Source organism: Notamacropus eugenii, chromosome 3 (assembly GCF_028372415.1).
Source record: "Notamacropus eugenii isolate mMacEug1 chromosome 3, mMacEug1.pri_v2, whole genome shotgun sequence".
Taxonomy (NCBI): domain Eukaryota; kingdom Metazoa; phylum Chordata; class Mammalia; order Diprotodontia; family Macropodidae; genus Notamacropus; species Notamacropus eugenii.
Genome location: NC_092874.1, coordinates 246,678,096 through 246,699,848, shown reverse-complemented (window position 1 = coordinate 246,699,848; position 21,753 = coordinate 246,678,096). Strand labels below are relative to the sequence as shown.

Below are 21,753 nucleotides of genomic sequence, written 5' to 3'. Positions count from 1 at the left end.
CCCTCTTTGGTGCTGGTTACACACTACTGGGAAACTCCAATTGCCTCATGGGAATTGGATTGGATGGTTAATTGACATTCAGTAGACTGGCACACACTGTGTCCATAAGAGTCATATATATCAGATGATGAATGATAAAAAACTTTTGTTGACTTTTTATAAATTTTGGGCTGACAGGGATAATGATTGATATACCTATCTCCTGTAATAGAAATTGGCACTCCCTAATGCCTGGATTTGGGGGCTTGTCTTAGATTGTGCCGAAGTTACTGCTTAGAACATTTTATATGGAATGTGGGAGTGCATTGAATTTTGTGCGATTCCTTGGTACAGGGCAATGGGGGATTCATCTGACAGGAAAACATCTGATCCTTCCCAGAACCCCAGAGGTCTTTTTGGAATTTGAGTGTGGACAAAAGGGTCAAAGGCAGCCCAGTTGAGTTGGTGAGAAAAGGAGAAGATGCATCAATTTTCAATTTTTATAAAAGAGTTTCTCTCTTTCCTGTGAATCGTAATTCTTTCTCTCTTGAACTTCTTTTGAGGGATGAGTGTGGAGACCCTGTGGATGTTTCCTGGAGCAAGCGTCATATTGGGGGACAAGAGCAACTCCCATAGGAAAGCTCAACCTGACAGAGGGGAGCAGTACTCAGACTGTAGGCATGGTAGAACCTGGTAGGAGTCTGGACGTGACAGAAGGGAACATTCACAGACCCCATCATGGTTGTAGCTCTCAGGTACAAATAGTGGTCTGGGTCACTGTTGAGACTTGAACAGGCTTGCAGGGCACACAGCATTACTTAATCCTAAAGGGGCACATTGGTGTCAAATAGAATGGGACAATGCTTAGCCCTGGCAAAGGAAGGAAGTGCCAGGTTCCAGTTGTAGTTTGGCCGATAGCAGTATATGGCTGGCCACAGGTGGGTAGAAGTATGATCATATCCCAGCAATGGGAGACCCTTCATCATTGCTCTACTGACACAGAGGGAAAGATCTCAGGCCAAAAAAGGAAAGAAGGGAGGGGGAAAGAAGCATTCTTTACATTAAGTGGCTTGTCCAGAGTCAAACAGCTAGGAAGTGTCTCAAGCTGGATGTGAACTCATGTCTTTTTTAACTCCAGGTACTGAACTATGTCTGCTTCACCATCTAGTGCCCATGGGATTAGGGGACTTTGTCAGATAACCATAATATAGGTACTAGGAACATTACTTGGACACAGTGAAATGGACAGTGAGGAACCTAGTAGCATTTGGAGGTGGTAGGGGTTCTAAGGCAACATTCAGCAGAATGGCCCATGGTCCTGACCCCAGCGACAAGAGAGTAAGCAGCCATGCAGGCCTCAGGGCAATGATCATTGTCATAGACACTGGAAAAGGCAAGCCTGGGGTAGCCCTTTGCTTACTGTAATATGCAACTCATGGCACCACCTCCACAACTGTTGTAACTATTTGATGGCTCTTTTCTAGGAAGGGCTTAGAGGATCAGGGGGTGACTGTTGGGAGGTAGTTTGCCCTGTGATGATGTTAGGGAATCGAGACTATTGATTCAGCCTACCCTAAATAATGGAGGCAGTGCCTTTCTTGGGTGAGGCCTCTAAATGGGTAAAGATTTAGTAGTTCATATGCCCAAAGAGTTAGAAAATTGTTTATACCTTTTGACCCAGTAATACCCCTTCTTGGTCAGTATCTCAAAAAGATCATAAAAATGGGGAAGACGTTTTTGCGTCTTTTTGTGCACTTTTTGTGGTGGCCCACAATTGGAAATTGAGGGGATGCCCATCCATTGGGGAAAGACTGAATAAATGTTGGTATATGAATGTAATAGAATACTATTGTTCCATAAGAAATGATGAGCAGGTGGACTTGAGAAAAAACTGGAAAGATTTACATGAGCTGATGCTGAGTGAAGTGAGCAGAACCAGGAGAACATTGAACACAGTAACAGCAATATTGTGTGATGGCCAACTTTGATAGACTTAATTCTATTCAGCAATGGCGGTAAGTGTTGGGGATGAAAAGAAATACCACAATAAAGAGCAAGAAGGCTCTATGTACAGGATAAATAGGAAATAATTAAGAGTGGAGGCATAAGAATTTAAAGGGTTGGGGGAAGGTTTCCTGCATAAGTAGGACTTTTTTTGCGATTTTAATGCAGGTCAGAGCAGCTTGGAGAAGGTGACAAGCAGGGAGAGAATTCTACCCATGGGAGACAGCTATAGAAAATGTCCAGCGCCAAGAGAGAGAGTGTGTTTCTCTTGGAATAGCGATGAGACCACTATCACTGGATCAAAGAGTAAGTGGAGCATCAAAGGAAGAAGAAGGTTAGAATGGTCAGGGTGGGGCTAAGTTATGAAGGACTTCAAATGTTCCCAATAGAGGCTTTTGAATGTTATCCTGGAGGTGATAAACAATCCGTGGAGCTTAATGAGTTGGGCATAAGATGGGCATGTGTTTGAATCTGTACTTTCAGAAATTACATTGGTGGTTGAATGGAGGATGGATTGAAGTAGGGAGAGACTTGAGGTGCTCAGTCCTACCCACTGGCTCTCATGATCATCCAAGTGGGAGTAATTAGAGCCTGCATCAGGGTGATGGTAGTTTTGGAGGAGAGAATGGGGTGCATTTGAGAGATGTTGCAAAGGTGAAATATCAGGCTTTGGGAAGAGATTGCAATATTGAGGGTAGTCATGAGAGAAAGTGAGAAATTAAGGATGACATCTAGTTTGGAAGCTTATGGGACTGGAAGGATATTGGTGCCCTCAAAGGTCTTAGGGAAGTTTGGAAGGGGAATGGTTTTAGGGAGAAAGGTAGGTAGTCCAATTTTGGACATATTGAACTTAAGATGTAGGACATCTAGTTTGAGATGTCTAAAAAAATCAGAGATATGAGATTGGAAATCCTCAGAGAGATTATGGCCTTGGAAAAATATATTTGAGAATCATTTGCCTTAGAGATGATAACCAAATCCTTGGTAAGTGATGAGATGACCAAGTGAATCTCAGTTGGAAACCCAATGATTCTGGTGCTGGTTCTGCTTGTCCTCACTGTTTTCCATTAGGACCCCCAGCATGCATGGCGTGGTGGCTTTGGTTTTGGTATCACCCAACAGAAGATCAGATTGTTAACCTCAGGAATGCAGCCCTTCCCAAGAAGAACAAAAAGTCTGAGATTTCTTTTCTTCCTTCTGCTTGCTATGCTGTCACTCCTTTCGGGACCTGTTATATTGCTTCTCCTGGTGTGCTCTTGGGTATCATTGTTATCTCTCTGTTTTAGCTCTTCTTTTCTTACTGTGGTGCTACCTACAGAAGGCTAATCAAGTCACCCAGATTGTACTAGTTCGATATTATACCTAAAGTCATTTAAGTGATGGAAGATTCTTTGGAAGACTTTTAAGAACTTACCATAAAGGGGTGTGAGTTTGTAGGAGTCATAATAGCTATATAGGTTATGCTAGGTTTTTTTTTTTAATAGTATCAAAGCACTTTCCAGGGCTGAGATTTAACAAGGCATGGATATGATAAAATATGCGAGTAAGGTATTAGAAAGTAAAGTTGGAATGACATGGTTGAGATTGGGAAAGAAGGAAAATGAAGTCAGAGCAAGTGTGAGAGCCTACAGAACACTGAAACAGGGAGGGACTGGAGATCCCAGTGAAGACAAAGCATGTTTGTCTCTCCTGTATTCTCCTTTTACCAAGTCAGGCCATTTGCTCTTCCTTAGTACTGTGGCCACTTTTCTGTTCTGCACAATCTTTGAAAGATCAGTGGTGTTAATCTTATCTAATTCAACAACCTGACAAACATTTATTAAACACCCCTATGGAAATGAAGTACAGAGGAAAATGGAATAATAATTGGTCCTCTTTAGATATACTGTAGAAGGTTTCTTTTTTCAAAATATCTTTTGTTTTTGCATTATTTCTCCATATAACTCCTCATTTCCCCATCCAGATATCCATGGGGTTGGTAGATAACTTAGAGCAGGATCTAGAGAGAGGCATCAATGAGGATAGAGTAACCTTTAAAGGAAGAGGGTGTGTGGAGTGATGGCAGAGGGAGGACCTGTAACTGGCCATGTTGAACAAGGAGAATACCTCCTTCTGGTCTAGTGTGGTGAGTCTATGAGAAAGTACATTCAGTAGGAGAAAGGGAGGCCAGGGATGTGGTGTCTGCTGGGAGTTGTCCGTGACTCCTAGAAGAGGGAAGGAATGGGACAGCTGAAGGTGTAAGATGAAGGGAAGTTTGTGAATGATCAAATGAAAGAAAATTGAAGAAGGACCTAGGAAACAGCTGACAGAACTGAACTGGGGGCTGAGAGGGCATATCCTGGGGCAAGTGAGGATGAGAGAATGGGGACAGATAGTAGGGGAGAGGGTGATTTTTATTCAGGCAGCTGGAGATTCTATGTGACTGATATTGGCAGAGGAGAAGGTAGGAGCTGGCAGGTCATATGAGGTGGGGATGTATTCACTGGGGCATTCACCTTAAGAATTTGTGAATGGCTACGAGTGAAGTCTTCCATCTTTCAAGTACTCGGAAAGAACTGATATTGAGCTTAGTGCTAGGAGCCCAAAGGTGAGGTCCTAAGAACAAGAAATCTGAGTGTCTGAGTCTTTCACCCTGACCCATCAAGTGGAGGCCTTTTGTCAAAGTCTATGATCCTGGATGTAAGGAATTTAGGCTTTAAGACTATTCAATTTTCAGAGAATACAAAGCTGAGAAGAATAGATATAATCTTCAATGATTGAATGAGGATCAATAAGAGCTTAGAAGATGAATTTTTGAATTCCATTATTTCTTATTTTTAATTCCCTTGTCTGTTGTATTCATATACTTTTAAGGTTTTTAATGTATATATCTATATCTAAATTTATGTTGATGTTCATATCCGTCTGTTCATCTATTCATTGTTTGAACCTCACAATGTTGATTTTTCTACTTTGTGACCAGTAGTAAATAGTTTTGATGATTTTTATTTCATAATGCAGGTGGAGGGCAGGAAGTAGTATTCTAACTTCATTCTTACTATTTAAAAATAATTTTTCTAGATTATTTTCTTTCACCAAATTAATTTTGTTAGTACTTTGTGTGAATCTATGCATCATCACTAAAATATTCTGATTGGTATTCAGCCATATCTATATCATTTGGTCATATTTTCATTTTTATTAAATAGGCAGGGCCAAGATGTGGACACTGAGGATTTCTCCAGAATAACAGCATTTCTAAAAAGAAATTGGAGGAAAAAGGCAATAATTTGGTTTGTGTATGTGTATATAAACGTCTTTATATGTGCAGCTTTATATATTTATTTCAAATGTAATTCTTGCAAATAATCAGCTTCTTCTTTCACACTGTGCATCATGTAGTTGCCTAATAATGATACACTGACTTCTTTTTACTGTTTTAAATGGATTTCTGAAGAGATACAGATGATAGCCAGTGCCAGGTCAGGATTTTCCCTTACAAAAGTTCAGTTTAACATGTAATCTCTGGAAATACATTTTCCTGGATTTGAACAATTTCAATATTCATAATTCTAAATTGTCTCTTCACAGTCACACCTGAATGTTATGGGGGTCTATGTCATAGCTAGGTAATTTTCCTTTCAGATTGAGTTTTCCTGTAAATCTAAAAAAATATAGCCATGCTTTAAAATGTTATTAAAATATTGTCTTCAAAATTAGTTGCTTCATCTATGCCAGATTTATTTGAGAAAGTTATATTTTAAGAGAGAAAAATTTAATATTTGATTTGAAAAAGCTGCTTTATAGACGTAGGAAACATGATGAGTTGAAGAACCTAAAGGTGACAGGTTACACATGGCAACCTTCAAGATACCTGGAAAGATTGTGTCCTTCACAGTGGTTTTTCCAGCCCACCCTGCAGAAAGAAGGAGGTGAAGTAATGAAAAAGTGAGCAACCTACTTTTGGATAAATGTTAATTTTTGATATACATGAATATAGAGACATGTAGTAGTATTTATCAAATGAAATAATGTATTTCAAAATAGAAAACCCCCCCACACAAAAATAAGTGGTCCTAATAGAAGTCACTCTTTAGGCCTTGGCTTTCTCATTTTTAAAAAAGAGGATTGGATTTCAACGATTCCTACCATCTGAAACTTCTGTGATTCTTAGCATTGAGGCAATCAATAAATGAATCCACTATTCTATGTTCTGGCCAAACTAGACTCTTGAGTATCTCCTGCTCTTGCCCCAACGTCTCCCATGTCTATAATTTTGATCATGGCGTCCGTCATGCATAGAATGATCACTCACCACTGCCCTGCATTTTCACCACATAAAATCCTTTCTGTCCTTCAAGGCTAATCTTATGTCACCTCCTTCATGAAATTTTTCAAGATTCACCCAAGTGAAAGGACCTCTCTTTTCAAATTTCATCTAATATCTTTTCTGCATGTCTCCTTTACAACTAACACATTAGGCTTGTTTCATTATCACCTGAGTATTTGTCTTTTCCTTCCTATGTGTTTGTAAGCTTCTTGGAGATAGAGTTTATCTGAAGCATCCAATCCAGTGCCTTTTGTTACTGAAATGAATTTTGCAACTCTATGTACTGAACCCCTTACGCAATGGTGAAGAACTCAATTGAAAACATATTAATTGTACTTGAAAGAGCTTTCTTCTGCTCTACCCAAAACCAGCCCTCATTATGAAAAAGGATATAAATCCTTTCGTTTACCCAGGCTTTCCACCTAAGCGGAATTTATGACTCCTCAGCCCTTCTCATTCCCCATATCTAACCTGTTTCCAGGTCATTTGTTTTCAGTCCCTGTAATCTATGTTCTCTTCTCTCTTCTGATAGTTCCATCATGTGTCTGCACATTCTTATCACCTCCTACTTGAGTTACAACAGCCTTTTGTTTGTCTCCCTCCCATAAGTTTCTCCCCATTCTAGCCCATCCTCCATTCAATTGTCCAAAAGATCTTACCCAAACACATATCTTATCCTGTCCCCACCCCCACCTCCCAATTGACAACTCCAGTGGTTCCAAATTACCTCTAGGACCAAATCCCAAATCCTCTGTTGGGCACTCAAAGGATGCTGTGAACTGGACCAAACTGACCTTTCCAGTCTTCTTACATCTGTACTCTACTATCCAGTGACACAAGCCTCCTAACTGTTCCTTAAGCAAGACACTCTTTATCTCAACAGCACAGTATTTTCTCTGCCTCTCCCTCATGTCAAGTACTCACCCCCTCCTCATTTCTGCCTCCTTGTTTCGTTAACTTCTTCGAGTCTCAGCTAATGTTCTGTCTTCTGAATACATGAAGATAAATTGTATGTAAGCTCTAGCCTGCATGAATCTAAGCAGATTTTGTATGGGACGATTGACATGAGTCCCATAGCGAGTACTTCTTTGCCTCTCGAATGACATCCAAACTCAGCCTGACTCTCTAGTCCCTCCCAACTATCAGCCTTATCTCATTATGAACAACTTGCCTCAAGTGACACAATGTCATTCTGTCCTGTCCCATGAACATATCCTGCTGCTGCTACTCTTGATTTGTAGAATGGTATATTTCTAACCATTTGATCTCATCTGTCCTTCCCTTAATAAGGTCCAGTGCAACCATCATTTCTTTCTTTCAGGGAATTACAGAATCAACAATTTCCTCCTTTTGCTCTTGGTTGGTACCTAACTTATGGACTTAGTAATCATTTTCACTTGCAGCTCTTTGGGTTTTTGGCAAATTCAGCTCGTACATTTTAAGCTCTATGAGGTCAGGACTATAACTTTTTAATGTTTTTTTTCTCTCTCTCAATACTTCTCATGGTGCTCTGTAAATAGTAGGCAGATAATCAGTACTTTTTAAAAACTGAAGTTGTACATAGACATGTTGCATAATGTTTCAGATGAATTTTTACATAAACTGTGCTTCTGGCTGTGATTCCATCTCTAAATTATTGTTTCCCTTTGGTCTCTGGAGTGAAGATTCCTGGCTACCAAAATAGATTTGCAGAGGATTTTTTTCCCCCAGAGGATGCTCAGATATTATTTTCCCAGAGAAAATTCATTGCCCCCCATCCCATGGAGAGGGTGGTCACAGAAAGTATAAAACAAGAGAAGAGGTGCTATTCACACACAAAGAAGCCTATTTTTCATTTTCTTTTTTCCTTTTGTTGACTTGATATTTTGGGCTTATGGGAAAGGAGAGAAAGAAGAAGGAAGGGCAAGGGAGTTTTCACATGGACAGGCAAAGAAATTAAGAGCTGCCCTGGAAAAAAGTAGGGGCTCCATAAGGAGATTATCTGAGCATTGGATATGTAGCAAAACAAATGGAGGCCAGAACAGCCAGGAAAGGTCTCCATCACAGAGTAGAGATAGAGATCCTGGGAAAGCAGGAGAAATGATCCTATGCCAGTGAGATTTCCACCTATCATAAGTCCTGTTGTTCTACTGCACAGGATCTCAAATTTATTTGACCCACCCTCCCTTTTAAAAAGATTACTTAATTCCCCCCTAGAAATCTACTTTCTTTAACCTTTTAATGGGTTTTTTGAGACTTTCACCATTTCAAAATATATAAAATATTTTTTTAAAAAGATGCATCTTAAATTTTATAATTTATTGTAAATTTTCATTTTTTTCACTGTATTGAAATTTTTATGATGTAATACTGTGTCATGTAAGCATGAAGCATCATATTATACACAATATACTCATATTCCATGTAACCACAGAGCATCATATCATATACAATTTACACACATTCCTGCCCATGCATGCTGGAATTCCCAACAATGTACAACCTTCTTTCCTGCTAACACTTGCTTGGTAAAACCTATTGGTGAACTTGACCACTGATTGCCAATAATTTGCCTTTTGTGTCCTTATTTGGAAAATAATGTAATCACTACAGCTTTAACTCTGTTACATAACAGACGAAAGAGTAGGAATGGTTTTTCAAAAGTTTTTTATCTTCTTTTTTTTCCTTATGTTTCCACTACCCCCTTATTTTTACTCATTGTCCCCCAATACACCTGGGGCTACTTCTGCCGCCTTCGATCATTCCAATGTCCCTCTTTGGGAACCTATGGTTGAGAAACTAGAATTCGCTTTTGATCATGGTTCTCAGATGAAGAGGGAATGCTCCTACCATTATTCCTTCCCCATGGGAGCGATTGGGATTCTCCACTGCTGCACATCCAAAAAGTGTGACAGGGCACTCAGTACAAAATGATTAGAAATGAATAAATGGAGCTAGGTCTCAACTGCTTTATTCTATACAAGATAATCTCCATTATCATAAACTTCTTAGTCTGAATCAATGAATGTCATGGTCAGTGAACTGGGCTAAAAAACCTAAAACTTTAGGGACTCATGAAGGTCACAGACCACAGGTTTTAATATTGAACAATATTTCCTTTCATTCCCTGTTTTGAACCCTGCCATCATGAGCTTAAAAGCAATTGTTTTGTGCTGGGAACCTAGTCAGAGCATGACTGGAAGGTGGGCAGAGTAGCCTCCACATTTTCTACCTGAATACCTTCTAGTGATCAGAATGCATATTCCAGTCTCTTAGGAAAGGGCTGTTTCTAGTAGAGCCCAGAAAAAGGACTTACAAGATCACTCATTTGGAGATTCAAGTAGAGAGCCTACTGGGGCAATTCCAACATTGTACTTCCTTGTTGGATAATTATTACGTGATATATTGTCCTTCTCTAGAATTAGGAAAGCAGCACCACACAATCCTAGAATTCTTATTAGGAGAAGCTATCCTACAGAGTATTGTTAAAAATGATTGCTAACATGAGTAGGACCTACCAGCCTAGTTGCTGCTACACAACATGCATAGAATGGACTTCATTTTATGTTTGTCACTTGAGAATGTCCATCACTGAAAGAAATGAATTATTCTTTATAGTGAATGAAATCATACCATGCACTAATGCCTTGTTCACGCACAATCTGCTTTGCACACTCTACTGCTTTATCAATGTTGTCTTCAAGTTCTGAAAGAGAAATCAAAGCAGAAATATGCCAATTTCAAGTTCATTTTATCTCAAAGAACCAGTCCTCCTTGTTAAGGTAGAAGAAACAAGTTCGCAAGATTACTCTCCTGAATTTCAAATAAATGGGTCCGTGGAAGACAAAGGCCTATTCTCTTATTCATCTTCATCCAGACGTATGTGTAACACAGAACTTTATCTAAGGTTTTTAAACTTCTATATAACTTTCAGGCTTATAAATTGCTTTTCTCTCCATAACCCTATGAAGCAAACAATGATCCCCATTTTTCAGATGAGAACACTGATATTCAGGAGATTTGATTTGTCCATGGTAAGATAAAAAGTCAATGTTATTGTTCCAAGTCTCCTCTCCTCCCCTCCCCTTCCCTCCCCTCCTCTCTCCTCTCCTGTCCTCTCCTCTCCTCTCCTTTCCGTTCCCCTCCTTTCCCCTCTTTTCCCTTTCCCTTTCCTTTTCTCTTCTTTCTTTTTTGCACGTTCTTAAAACAACCTAAGAGGAGATAAACACTAAGGAATTGTCTGAGGGGAAGTGATTTATGCACAATTACTCAGCTGTCTGGTAGTAATAGATGAAAGCTTTAAATCCAGATCTTCCAGTCATCAATCTCAGATTTCTAACCATTAAGCCAAGTAGTGTGACTGCACAAAACAGCAACTTGAGGGAAAAAAATCACTTAGCTCACTGGTCACAGAAAATAGTCATGAATAGAAGTAGCCTAGCTACACTTCTGAGGCACAGATTCTGAAGCTGAAAGACCCAGGTTCAAATCTTACCTTGGTCACTTCCTCCTCCCTCTTTGACCTTGGACAGATCACTTTACTTCCCTGGACCTCACTTTAGCCATTTCTGAAGTGAGGGTGATGGACTAGAGGACTTCTGAGATCTTTTCTAAATCTTTGATCCCCTCATGTCGATTACTAAGAGCAGCCTGACTTGGTGAAAACTTCCATTACAGGCATTCTTCAGCCTAAATTCTTTTATTGATGGTAGCTAGTTTAGTAGCTACCTAAAATGAAAAGGAAATGTGGAGATCTGTGGCCATTCCTTCTGACTGATCATGTGCCATTCAGCAGTACTAAGAAATGATTCTCTCCTAAGAAGAGATAGCCTTTTTTTTCTTAGTAATGATGAGACAGGGACTGTTAACTCATTAATTAACTCATGTTAATTAGAAACTAGGAATTTTTTATTGGCATTCTAAACCTTCTTCCCTTATGTATGTTTTTTATCTGTACAGCTATCTACCTTGAGCAGGGTCACTGTGCCCTAAACCTAAGAGTTTGCTCTTACCTGAACACCTGACTCCACACGCATTTGTTGCATGTGGGGTCTTGTCATCATCACACCAGTAGCGACTGTTGATCTGAAATATCCCATAATCAGTGCTTCTATCCCAAGCATTGTAGTTTGTAGCTTTGGTGTTAAAATCGCTCTCCCACTGTGCCAAGCACACCCCTGTAAGGAAATTATTTTACTAGTGATTATTTCGTATTCAGTCATTTATCCAGGAAAAACCAATACCCTTGAATGGATGTAATCTTTCTTTCTTACTGACAGAGTCTATAGGTGGTGCAGTGAATAAATTGTAGGTCCTGGAGTCAGGAGGACCTGAGATTAATCTTAACTCAGATACTTGTATGACCCTGGACAAGTCACTAAATCTTTTTGCCTCAGTTCCTCACCTTTAAAAAAAAGTAATGAAGTGGAAAAGGAAATAGCTATTTACTCTAGTAATCTTTGCTAACAAACCCCTAAAGGGGGAGGCCGAGTTGGTGGAGTGAGTTGATGGTTAATTTTTCAGTACATAGTTCATAAAGAAGTATAAAACACCCAAAGAAATGGAAAGAACAAGAACAAATCATGCATTCCTTTGGAAGTGTCACTCTTATTCTTAGCCCCCCTCTCCTAGTCATTGTGGAGAACCATAGAAGATCAGACTTACAGTTAGCCAGGCTGACACCATGGTACCCACTCAAGCCCAACTCCTTTATTCTTCTGGCAAATGCACATCTGCTCATCCTCACACCATGTACTGTCATGGGGAAGAAGAGGAACCCCAGGAGAAAGAGAAACTTCATGTTGCCTGAGTAGTCAAACTGCTCCAAGTGCTGAGGTTGAGATGTGCTCCAGTATTTAACTTCTCTCTTCAATTCCTTTTTCCTTGATGTTTAAAGGCTCTACACCCTAGCTAGGTAGATGTTAAGATTTATTTATTGCTACATTTCATCACTTCGCCTGAAGGCAGGAGGTCTAGCACACGATACGGTTTGGTAATTCTTCCTGTATCCCAAAGGTCACTTAGGGTAAAGGTAAGGGGACAGATTCTCCTTTTCCTGGTATTACACCAACTTACCTGAACCTTTATTGAACTGATTTACCAGTGAATCCCAGTGTAATATAGGAAGTTATGATTTAGATAACAGGTTAAAATCTACCTTTTTCAAGGCTAATGCCAAATCAGAGTCAGAGCATCACAGAAAACCTTAACAAGTGAAAGCCAAGGATAGTCATGTTCTGTATATATGTAAGACAAGAGAGTCAGAGAATCACAATTTCAGAGCTGGAATGGAGGCCACTCCATTCCCAACCTATGTTTAAGTGGAGCTTTCTCTGCAGCACATGGGATGAATAGTCATACAACCTCACCTGGAATTCAAAATCTATTTGCATTTTAACAACTTTGAAACTTTTATTTACCTTATTTGAGATCATATGTAGAAAGCAATTGTTAAGCTAGAATCTCTCTACAAATGTCAGTAATTATTTTTACTAATGGGGAAGAACTGAAGCATGGATATTGCAAAATGGAAAATCATGTAATAATTACTTCATATTTGGCTTTGAAATGTTTTATAATCTGCAAATACTGGAATGAGGGTGGTCAGGAAAGGATAGCTTATATTTTTCATCTTCTTCAGATAGCAAAACTAGGAACAAGGCATAAAAATCACAAAATGATAGATTGCAGTCAATATGAGGAAAAAGTTGCCGATCTTGGGAGCTATCCAAAAGAACAAAGAGTAACTCAAATAAATTCATTATTGCATTAATTACAATAACATTTATGTACTATTGAAAGAGAAATTCTTTGTTTGGGCCTTCACCCTGATTAAGGAGGCAAAACTAAGGGCAAAAAGAATTCAGGTTTATTACTAGCAGGTCAAAGTAATGATATATCACTGGAGATTAGTGATGACTTCAAAGTGTAGCCAGCTTTTATTAGGAAGTTTCATGAGTAAAGACAATTTAGGCAGGTCAATGTCAGCAAAAGAGGTTGAGTTCTTGCATCTTAGGTAGTGCAAAAAGCTGTGGACTTGGTTTCCCCTTGCATTTCCTAACAGAACCTCCTCGAACCCAAATGGACTAGTTGGTCTGGTCACTGAGTCAATGTAACTTTCAATGGTTATACACCCCCTCCTCTCTTCTAATACTGTCACCCCCCTGGTAGAGGCCCTCATCACCTCACAGCTGAACTATTCTAAAATGTTTGTGTCCCTGCCTTATGTCTCTCCCCATGCCAGTCCACTCTCCACTCATTTTTCAAATTAATCTTCTTAAAGCTCAGGTCTGACCATGTGCCCTCATTCTAAGCCCATTCAATAAACTCAGTGGTTCCCTATTATGTCTAGAATCAAATATGAAATCCTGAATTCAGCAGTCAAAGCCCTTTCACAATCTGGTCTCTTCCAAATTTTCCAGTTTTGCTCTTTTTCACACTTTACTCCCATATATTCTGCCATCCACCTCCATTGGCCTTTACTCTTTCTTCTGTAAGACACCTTCCTTCTCTTGACTCTGGGAATTTTCAGTGACTGTCCCCCACATCTGGAATGCTCTCCATGCTCATCTCTGCCTCCTGGCTTCCTTCAAGCAGCAGATAAAATTCCACCTTCTACATAATGCTTTTCTTGAGCCCTCTGAAAGCTGCTGCCTTTTCTGTCTTCATTAGCTTCAATTTGTCCTGTACATATCTTGTTTGTACATAGGTGTTTGCAGGCTGTCTCTCCCCTTTCACTCTAAGCTCCTGCAGAACAGGATCTTTTTTACCCAGCACTCTGTACAATGCCTGGCCCTTAGTAGATACTTCATAAATGCTTGTTGACTGACTGGCTAAGACATGGTCCAGACGCAGTGAGTTTTTCAGCCATTGAGGTCTCACAGTGCATAGATTGCTAGACCTGGAATCAGGAAGACCCATCTTCCTGAATTCAAATCTGGCCTCAGACACTTACGAGCTCTATGAGTCTGGACAGGACCCTCAATCCTGCTTACTTATCTGTAATGTGAGATGGAGAAGCAAATGGCAAACCATTCTAGTATATTTGCCAAGAAAACCCCCAAATGTGGTCAGGAACAGTCAGAAATGACTGAATGTCTGAATAACAAAAATGAGATCTCACCAGCTGAAGGCAGAGGCTACATGACCCCTTCTCAGCGATATTATTGAAGGGAAGGGAATCTGTTCATGCACAAATCTCTTCTGAGGTCCCTTCCAGTTCCAAATAGCTTTCTGATCTTTTCTATATCTATTCATTGTGTTCAAAAGGATACCAGGAACACTTTATCCAATGCATTGTCTAAATTCCTCAACTCTGTATGTGGTGTTCCCTTGAGCAGAAACAGATGAACCAAAACATGAGGTCAGTTTGGTATGAATTGCTCTTAATGAGCCTGTGATCAATCCTAGCCATTACCATCTCCTTTTCTGAGTGCTCCCAAACTGTCACTTCAATGATCTGTTCTAGAATTGGGGGAAGACTTTGTTATAAGGTATAACAAACTGGAAAGAGAGGAAGAGGAGAGCATGAAGGCAACATGAAGGAATAGCAAACAGAGTGCAATGACACTAGCTGTGTGAACCATTTAACCTCATTTGTCACTGTAGGACTTCAGCCTTCAGATACAAAAGTAGGGATCCTTGCCAAGACCCCACACAGAGCCTATACTGGTCCTTATCCCAACTCCTTTTTGCCAACACCAAACTGGGAGGATCAAATCTCTATCTTCTCTGAGGCATTGTGGTTGTCTTGCTACTGCTTCCAGCGAGCCCCAGTCTCATGTGTTGTCCCTCCACTATCAATCTCAAGTATCTACTGTTTTTTCTTGATTGTCACCAATGCCATTGATTTGTCGTTGTTCAGACAAGTTGTCATGAACCCATTTGGGGTTTTCTTGGCAGATATACTGAAGTGGTTTGCCATTTCCTTCACCTCATATTACAGATGAGGAAAGTGAGACAAAAGAGGTTAAATGGTTCACACAGCTAGTAAGTGTCTACAGCCAGATTTGAGTTCAGACCTTCCTGAATCCAGGTCTAGCACTCTGCTCAATGCACCACTTCTGTGCCCACCACTGATTACTATCACACTATCATAATTCATCAATACCATAGATAACTAATTAACATCAATTAGCTTTTACAAAGGTATTTTTTACTGAATAGATAATAGGAAAAGCTGGGAGCTGTTTCCTGAAAAATTATGCTAAAAATAAATACAGAAGAGAAAAGGTTATAAGCTCCTTGAGGGAATTGACTTTTGCTTTTCTTGTAAATTCAAGGCTTAGCACAGTGCCTGGCATCTTGTTGGCACGCAATAAAAGTTTATTCATTGATGGATTGGATGGTTTCCCTCTTTGGTGCTATCTATATACTACTAGGAAGCTCCAATTGCCTCAAGGGAATTGGATTGAACAGTTAATTGGCATTCAGTAGAGTGGCAGCCACTGAGTCCATAAGAGTCATATATATCAGATGATAAATGATAAAAACTTTTTGTTGAATTTTTATAAATTTTATATTGGCAGGGATGAATGATATGCCTATCTCCTGTAATAGAAATGGGCACTCCCTAATGCCTGGATTTGGGGTCTTGTCTTAGATTGTGCCTAAGGTACTGCTTAGAACATTTTATAAGGAATGTGGGAGGGCAGTGAATTTTGTGCGATTCCTTGGTGCAAGACAATGGGGGATGCCTCTGACAGGAAAACATCTGATCCTTCCCAGAACCCTAGAGGTCTTTGTGGAATTTGAGTGTGGACGAAAGGGTCAAAGGCAGCCCAGTTGAGTTGGTGAGAAAAGGAGAAGATGCATCAATTTTCAGTTTTTATAAAAGAGTTTCTCTCTTTCCTGTGAATCATAATTCTTTTTCTCTTGAACTTCTTTTGAGGGATGAGTGTGGGGTCCCTGTGGATGGTTCCTGGAGCAGGCATAATATTGGGGGACAAGAGCAACTCCCATAAGAAGCCTCAACCTGACAGACTGTAGGCATGGTAGAACCTGGCAGGAGTATGGACCTGACAGAAGGGAATATTCACAGACCCCATCATGGTTGTACCTCTCAGGTCCAAAGAGTGGCATGGGTCACTGCTGAGACTTCAACAGGCTTCCAGGGCCCACAGCATTACTTAACCCAAAAGGGGCACATCGGTGTCAAATACAATGGGACAATGCTTAGCCCTGGCAAAGGGAGGAAGTGCCAGGTCCCAGTTGTAGCATGGCCAATAACAGTATATGGCCACGCACAGGGGGGTAGAAGTATTATCATTTCCCAGCAATGGGAGACCCTTCATCATTACTCTCCTGACACAGAGAGAAAGATCACAGGCCAAACAAGGAAAGAAGGAAGAGGAAAAGAAGCATTCTTTACATTAAGTGGCTTGTCCAGAATCAAAGAGCTAGGAAGAGTCTGAAGCTGGATGTGAACTCATATCTTTTTTATCTCCAGGTCCTGAACTATGTCTCCTTCACCATCTAGTGCCCATGGGATTAGGGGACTTTGCTAGACAAGCATAATATAGGTAGTAGGAACATTATTTGGATCCAGTGAAATGGACAGTAAGGAATCTAGTAGCATTTGGAGGTGGTGGAGGTTTTAAAGCAGGAGGCAGTATAATGGCACATGGTCCTAACCCCAGGGACAAGAGAGTAAGTTGCCATGCAGCCCTCAGGGGAATGATCATTGTCATAGACACTGGAAAAGGCAAGCCTAGAGTAGCCCTTTGCTTACTGTAATATGCAACTCATGGGACCCCTCCACAACTGTAGTACCCATTTGATGGCTCTTTCCTAGGAAGGGCTTAGAGAATCAGCGGGTGACTTTTGGGAGGTAGTTTGTCTTCTAGTGATGTTAGGGAATTGAGACTATTGATTCAGACTACCTGAAATAATGGAGGCAGTGCCTTTCTTGGGTGAGGCCTCTAAATGGGTAAAGATTTAGTAGTTCATATGCCCAAAGAGTTATAAAATTGTTTATGCCTTTTGACTCAGTAATACCACTTCTTGGTCTGTATCTCAAAAAAATCATAAAAATGGGGAGACATTTTTGCATCTTTTTGTGCACTTTTTGTGGTGGCCAAGAATTGGAAATTGAGGGGATGCCCATCCATTGGGGAAAGACTGAATAAATTTTGGTATAAGAACGTAATAGAACACTCTTGTTCCATAAGAAATGATGAACAGGTGGACTTGAGAAAAAATTGGAAAGATTTACATGAGCTGATGCTGAGTGAAGTGAGCAGAACCAGGAGAACATTGAACACAGCAACAGCAATATTGTGTGATGGCCAACTTTGATAGACTGAATTCTACTCAGTAATACAAGAATCTAAGACCATTCCAAGAAGCTCATAAGGGCAAATGTTCTCCATATCCAGAGAAAGAATTATGGAGTCTGATTGCAGTTTGAAGCAGACTGTTCTCTTTTTTATTTTTTCTTTCTAGTGTTTTTCCACTTTTATTCTAATTCTCCTTTATAACAACTAATGTGGAAATATGTGTAATATGATTGCAAATGTGTAACCTTAATCAGATTGCCCACCATCTTGGGGAAAGGGAAGCAGAGAGAGGAAGAGGAAATTTAGAACTCAAAATCTTATTGAAGTGAATGTTGAAAACAAAAAGCAAATACACAAATACAGCAAATAAATAAATGGATAATCAAATTAATAAATAAACAAACATATAAATAAATAAAAAGGAAAAAAAAAAGACTTGGTAGTTCACCTTTTACTCCCTGAAAGAATCCTAAGGAAGGAGCGGTCCTATCCGGTAGGCTAGGAACTGCTGTAGGAACACTATTTATAGATCCTTGATGGCAATACGTGGCTCTCTTTTAAGCTTGAGCAACACACCATCATGACCAACCCAGCAGCAGAGAAACTAATCAATAGAATCTTTCCAATAATTTCTTTGATATGACTGTCAGGATCCCCATGTCAAGACCACTCCTTTCCTTTTTCCTCTTCTTTTTCTATTAGGAGACAGCTGTTTCCCAGAGCTTAGGCCCAGGAAGTCAGTTGAACTCTGAGTCTGGCATAACAACAATCCTTTGCGTTTATCCTCTGGATGAACTCTGGCACAGAAAAATCCCAGAATATTTTCACACCAGCCCTAGGTCGTCCCTGAGCTCAGACAGGCACCTACAAGACCCATGTTTGGGTCATGAAGCCCTGCTATGAATCAAATTTACCTCCTTGTTGCTGTTACCCCTCACTGTCAGGACTACAGCTCACTGCACAACCATTGCCATATGTATTAAGATTTGGCCTCACTAAAGGAGGCCCTGACAGATGTGTTTAGTTTCCCTCCTCCAACAGAATACAGAAAGCCTTTTGCTTATGACCACTGTTGACCCCATTTTTCTATTTTATTTTCATTTTGTGATGATTGTGATGACTTCTGGGAGCTCTTGGGGATTTTTAGAGATAACAGCAGTTGCATAAACCATGTGACTTTTGGTCATTTGGACTCAGACTAGATATGACTGAGTAAACTTCCTTTAGTACACTGATTAGTAGAGTACAAATGCCTCGTTTCATGGCCATTTTGTTTTTATTTTTATTTTTTTTTCCTTTTTTTTTTTATTAATTTTTAACATTTATTCTCACACAATTTTGGGTTACAAATTTTCTCCCCTTTTATCCCCTCCCCCCCCCAAACCCGAGCTTTCTAATTGCCCCTGTGACCTATCTGCTCTCTCCTCTATCCTCCCTCCCTGCCCTTGTCTCCGTCTTCTCTTTTGTCCTGTAGGACCAAATAGCTTTCTTGACCCCTTAACCTGTATTTCTTGCTACCCAGTGGAAAGAACATTACATTTGGTCCTAACACTTTGAGTTCTAACCTCCTTAGCTCCCTCCCTCTCCACCCCTTCCCCTTGAAAGACAGGCAATTCAATGTAGGCCATATCTGTTTAGTTTTGCAAATGATTTCCATACTAGTTGTGTTGTATAGGACTAACTATATTTCCCTCCATCCTATCCTGTCCCCCATTACCTCTATTTTCTTATGGTCCTTTCCCTCCCCATGAGTGTTGACCTCATATTGCATTCTCCTCCCCATGCCCTCCCCTCTATCCTCCCCCCAACCCTGCTTGTGCCCCTGTCCCCCACTCTCCTGTATTATGAGATAGGTTTTCCTATTAAAATGAGTGTGCATTATATTCTTTCCTTTAGTGGAATGTGATGAGAGTAGACCTCATGTTTTTCTCTTGCCTCCCCTCTTTATCCCACCACTAATAAGTCTTTTGCTTGCCTCTTTTATGAGAGATATTTTGCCCCATATAACTTCTCCCTTTCTCCTCCCAATATTTCTCTCTCACTGCTTGATTTCATTTTTTTTTTAATATATGATCCCATCCTCTTCAATTCACTCTGTGCACTCTGTCTCCATGTATGTGTGCATGTGTGCATGTGTGTGTGTGTGTACTCCCACCCAGTGCCCAGATATTGAAATGTTTCAAGAGTTATAAATATTGTCTTTCCATGTAGGAATGTAAACAGTTCAACTTTAGTAAGTCCCTTATGACTTCTCTTTGCTGTTCACCTTTTCATGGTTCTCTTCATTCTTGTGTTAGAAAGTCAAATTTTCTTTCCAGCTCTGGTCTTTTCATTAGGAAAATTTGAAAGTCTTCTATTTCATTGAAAGACCATTTTTTCTCCTGAAGTATTATACTCAGTTTTGCTGGGTAGGTGATTCTTGGCTTCAGTCCTAGTTCCTTTGACTTCTGGAATATCCTATTCCATTCCCTTCTATCCCTCAATGTAGAGGGTGCCAGATCTTGTGCTATCCTGATTGTATTTCCACAATACTTGAATTGTTTCTTTCTAGCTGCTTGCAATATTTTCTCTTTCACCTGGGAATTCTGGAATTTGGCCACAATGCTCCTAGGAGTTTCTCTTTTTGGATCTCTTTCATGCGGTGTTCTGCAGATTCCTTGAATATTTATTTTGCCTTCTGGTTCTAGAATCTCAGGGCAGTTTTCCTTGATAATTTCATGGAAGATGATGTCTAGGCTCTTCTTTTGATCATGGTTTTCAGGTAGTCCCAGAATTTTTACATTGTCTCTCCTGATTCTATTTTCCAGGTCAGTTGTTTTTCCAATAAGATATTTCACATTATCTTCCATTTTTCGAATCTATGTGGTATGTTCTGAGATATCTGTCTTTCTCATAAAGTCCTTAGCGTCCATCCGTACCATTCCAGTTTTGAAAGATCTATTTTCTTCAGTGAGCTTTTGAATCTCCTTTTCCATTTGGTTAATTCTGCTTTTGAAAGCATTCTTCTCCTCATTGGCCCCTTGCACCTCCCTTGCCAGCTGAGTTAGGCTAGTTCTCAAGGTGCCAATTTCTTCAAGATTTTTTTGGTTCTCCTTTAGCAGGGAGCTGATCTGCTTTTCATGCTTCTCCCTCATTCCTCTCATTTCCCTTCCCAGTCTTTCCTCCAACTCTCTAACTTGATTTTCAAAATTCCTCTTGAGCTCTTCCATGGCCCGAGCCCATTGGGTGGGCTGGGACACAGAATCCTCGATTTCTGTGTCTTTGCCTGATGGCAAGCATTGTTCCTCCCCATCAGAAAGGAAGGGAGGAAGTGTTTTTTCTCCGAGAAAATACCCTTCAATAGTTTTATTTCTTTTCCCTTTTCTTGGCATTTTCTCCAACCAGTGGCCTGACCTCTGAATGTTCTCCTCACACCCACCTCACCTCCTGGTCCTCCCAGCCAGCGTTTGGGGACTGAGATTCAAATGCTGCTTCCCACCTTAGGATTTTTGGCGGGGGCAGGGCTGCTATTCAGTGTGAGAATTAAGTTCAGGTGGTCAGGGGCAGGGCAGCCTCTCAGGCATAGTTCCCTCTGGGGGTTTATGCACAGACCTTCCACAATGGATCCAGGCTCCTGCCCATTTGGGGAGCCCCCATCCGCAGCCGCCTCTCAGCCCCCACCTCCCGGGGGGGCCCGAGGCTTGGGGGCACCCCACTCCCCTCTCAACCCGCCAAAGAGACTCTCTCACCCACCCCCGTCAGTCACCTGTTGGTGGGGGGGCCCATGCCGCTGAAGATCCCGCCTCTGGAGCCTCTCAGATCTGTGCCTCTCGGAGCTGTGGCCGCCGCCGCCGCCGCCACCGCCGCCACCGCGGCAGGTCCGGGCTGGGCTCCACGTCTGCAGAGCGATGGACCTTTTGCGAGAGGTTTGCAGGTCCCTCTGTGGGTGGGGGGACCCACGTGGCCGCTGGAGATCCCGTCCCCGTAGCCCTCTCAGATCCCCTCCCCTCAGTGTCGTGGCCATGGCAGGGCCGCACTCCGCTCCCCGTCCCCGTGCCCAGGCCGCGGCCCGAAGGACCCCCCGCAAGAGGTCCGCAGGTCTCTCCGGAGCAGGAATCTCCCTCGCTCCAATACTCCATGGTCTCTGGGTGCAGAATTTGCCCTGGCTTGGTCCCCTCTAGCCGTTCTGTGGTTTGTGTGTTCGGAGCTATGTGTATGTGCGTCTTT

General features: G+C 41.0%; 1 protein-coding gene across 1 annotated transcript; it reads right to left on the bottom strand.

Annotated features, from left to right (window-relative positions):
* Nucleotides 1–5,678: 5,678 nt before the first annotated feature.
* Nucleotides 5,679–12,145, bottom strand: LOC140534376 (lysozyme C-like). Its single transcript, XM_072655346.1, has 4 exons — nucleotides 11,936–12,145; nucleotides 11,284–11,448; nucleotides 9,905–9,977; nucleotides 5,679–5,878 (listed from the first exon to the last, which is right to left on the bottom strand). The coding sequence occupies exons 1-4, from the start codon at nucleotides 12,069–12,071 to the stop codon at nucleotides 5,812–5,814; spliced, it is 441 nt and encodes a 146-aa protein (XP_072511447.1). The 5' UTR covers nucleotides 12,072–12,145; the 3' UTR covers nucleotides 5,679–5,811.
* Between the last annotated feature and the right edge of the window lie 9,608 nt (nucleotides 12,146–21,753).

Excerpts from the sequence above, each read along its gene's own strand:
- LOC140534376 (XM_072655346.1), bottom strand. The coding sequence starts at position 12,071 with ATGAAGTTTCTCTTTCTCCTGGGGTTCCTCTTCTTCCCCATGACAGTA. Across the intron at positions 11,449-11,935 it reads TGGTGTCAGCCTGGCTAACT|GGGTGTGCTTGGCACAGTGG; the intron begins GTAAGTCTGATC and ends ATTTCCTTACAG. Across the intron at positions 5,879-9,904 it reads GAACAAGGCATTAGTGCATG|GGTGGGCTGGAAAAACCACT; the intron begins GTATGATTTCAT and ends TTCTTTCTGCAG.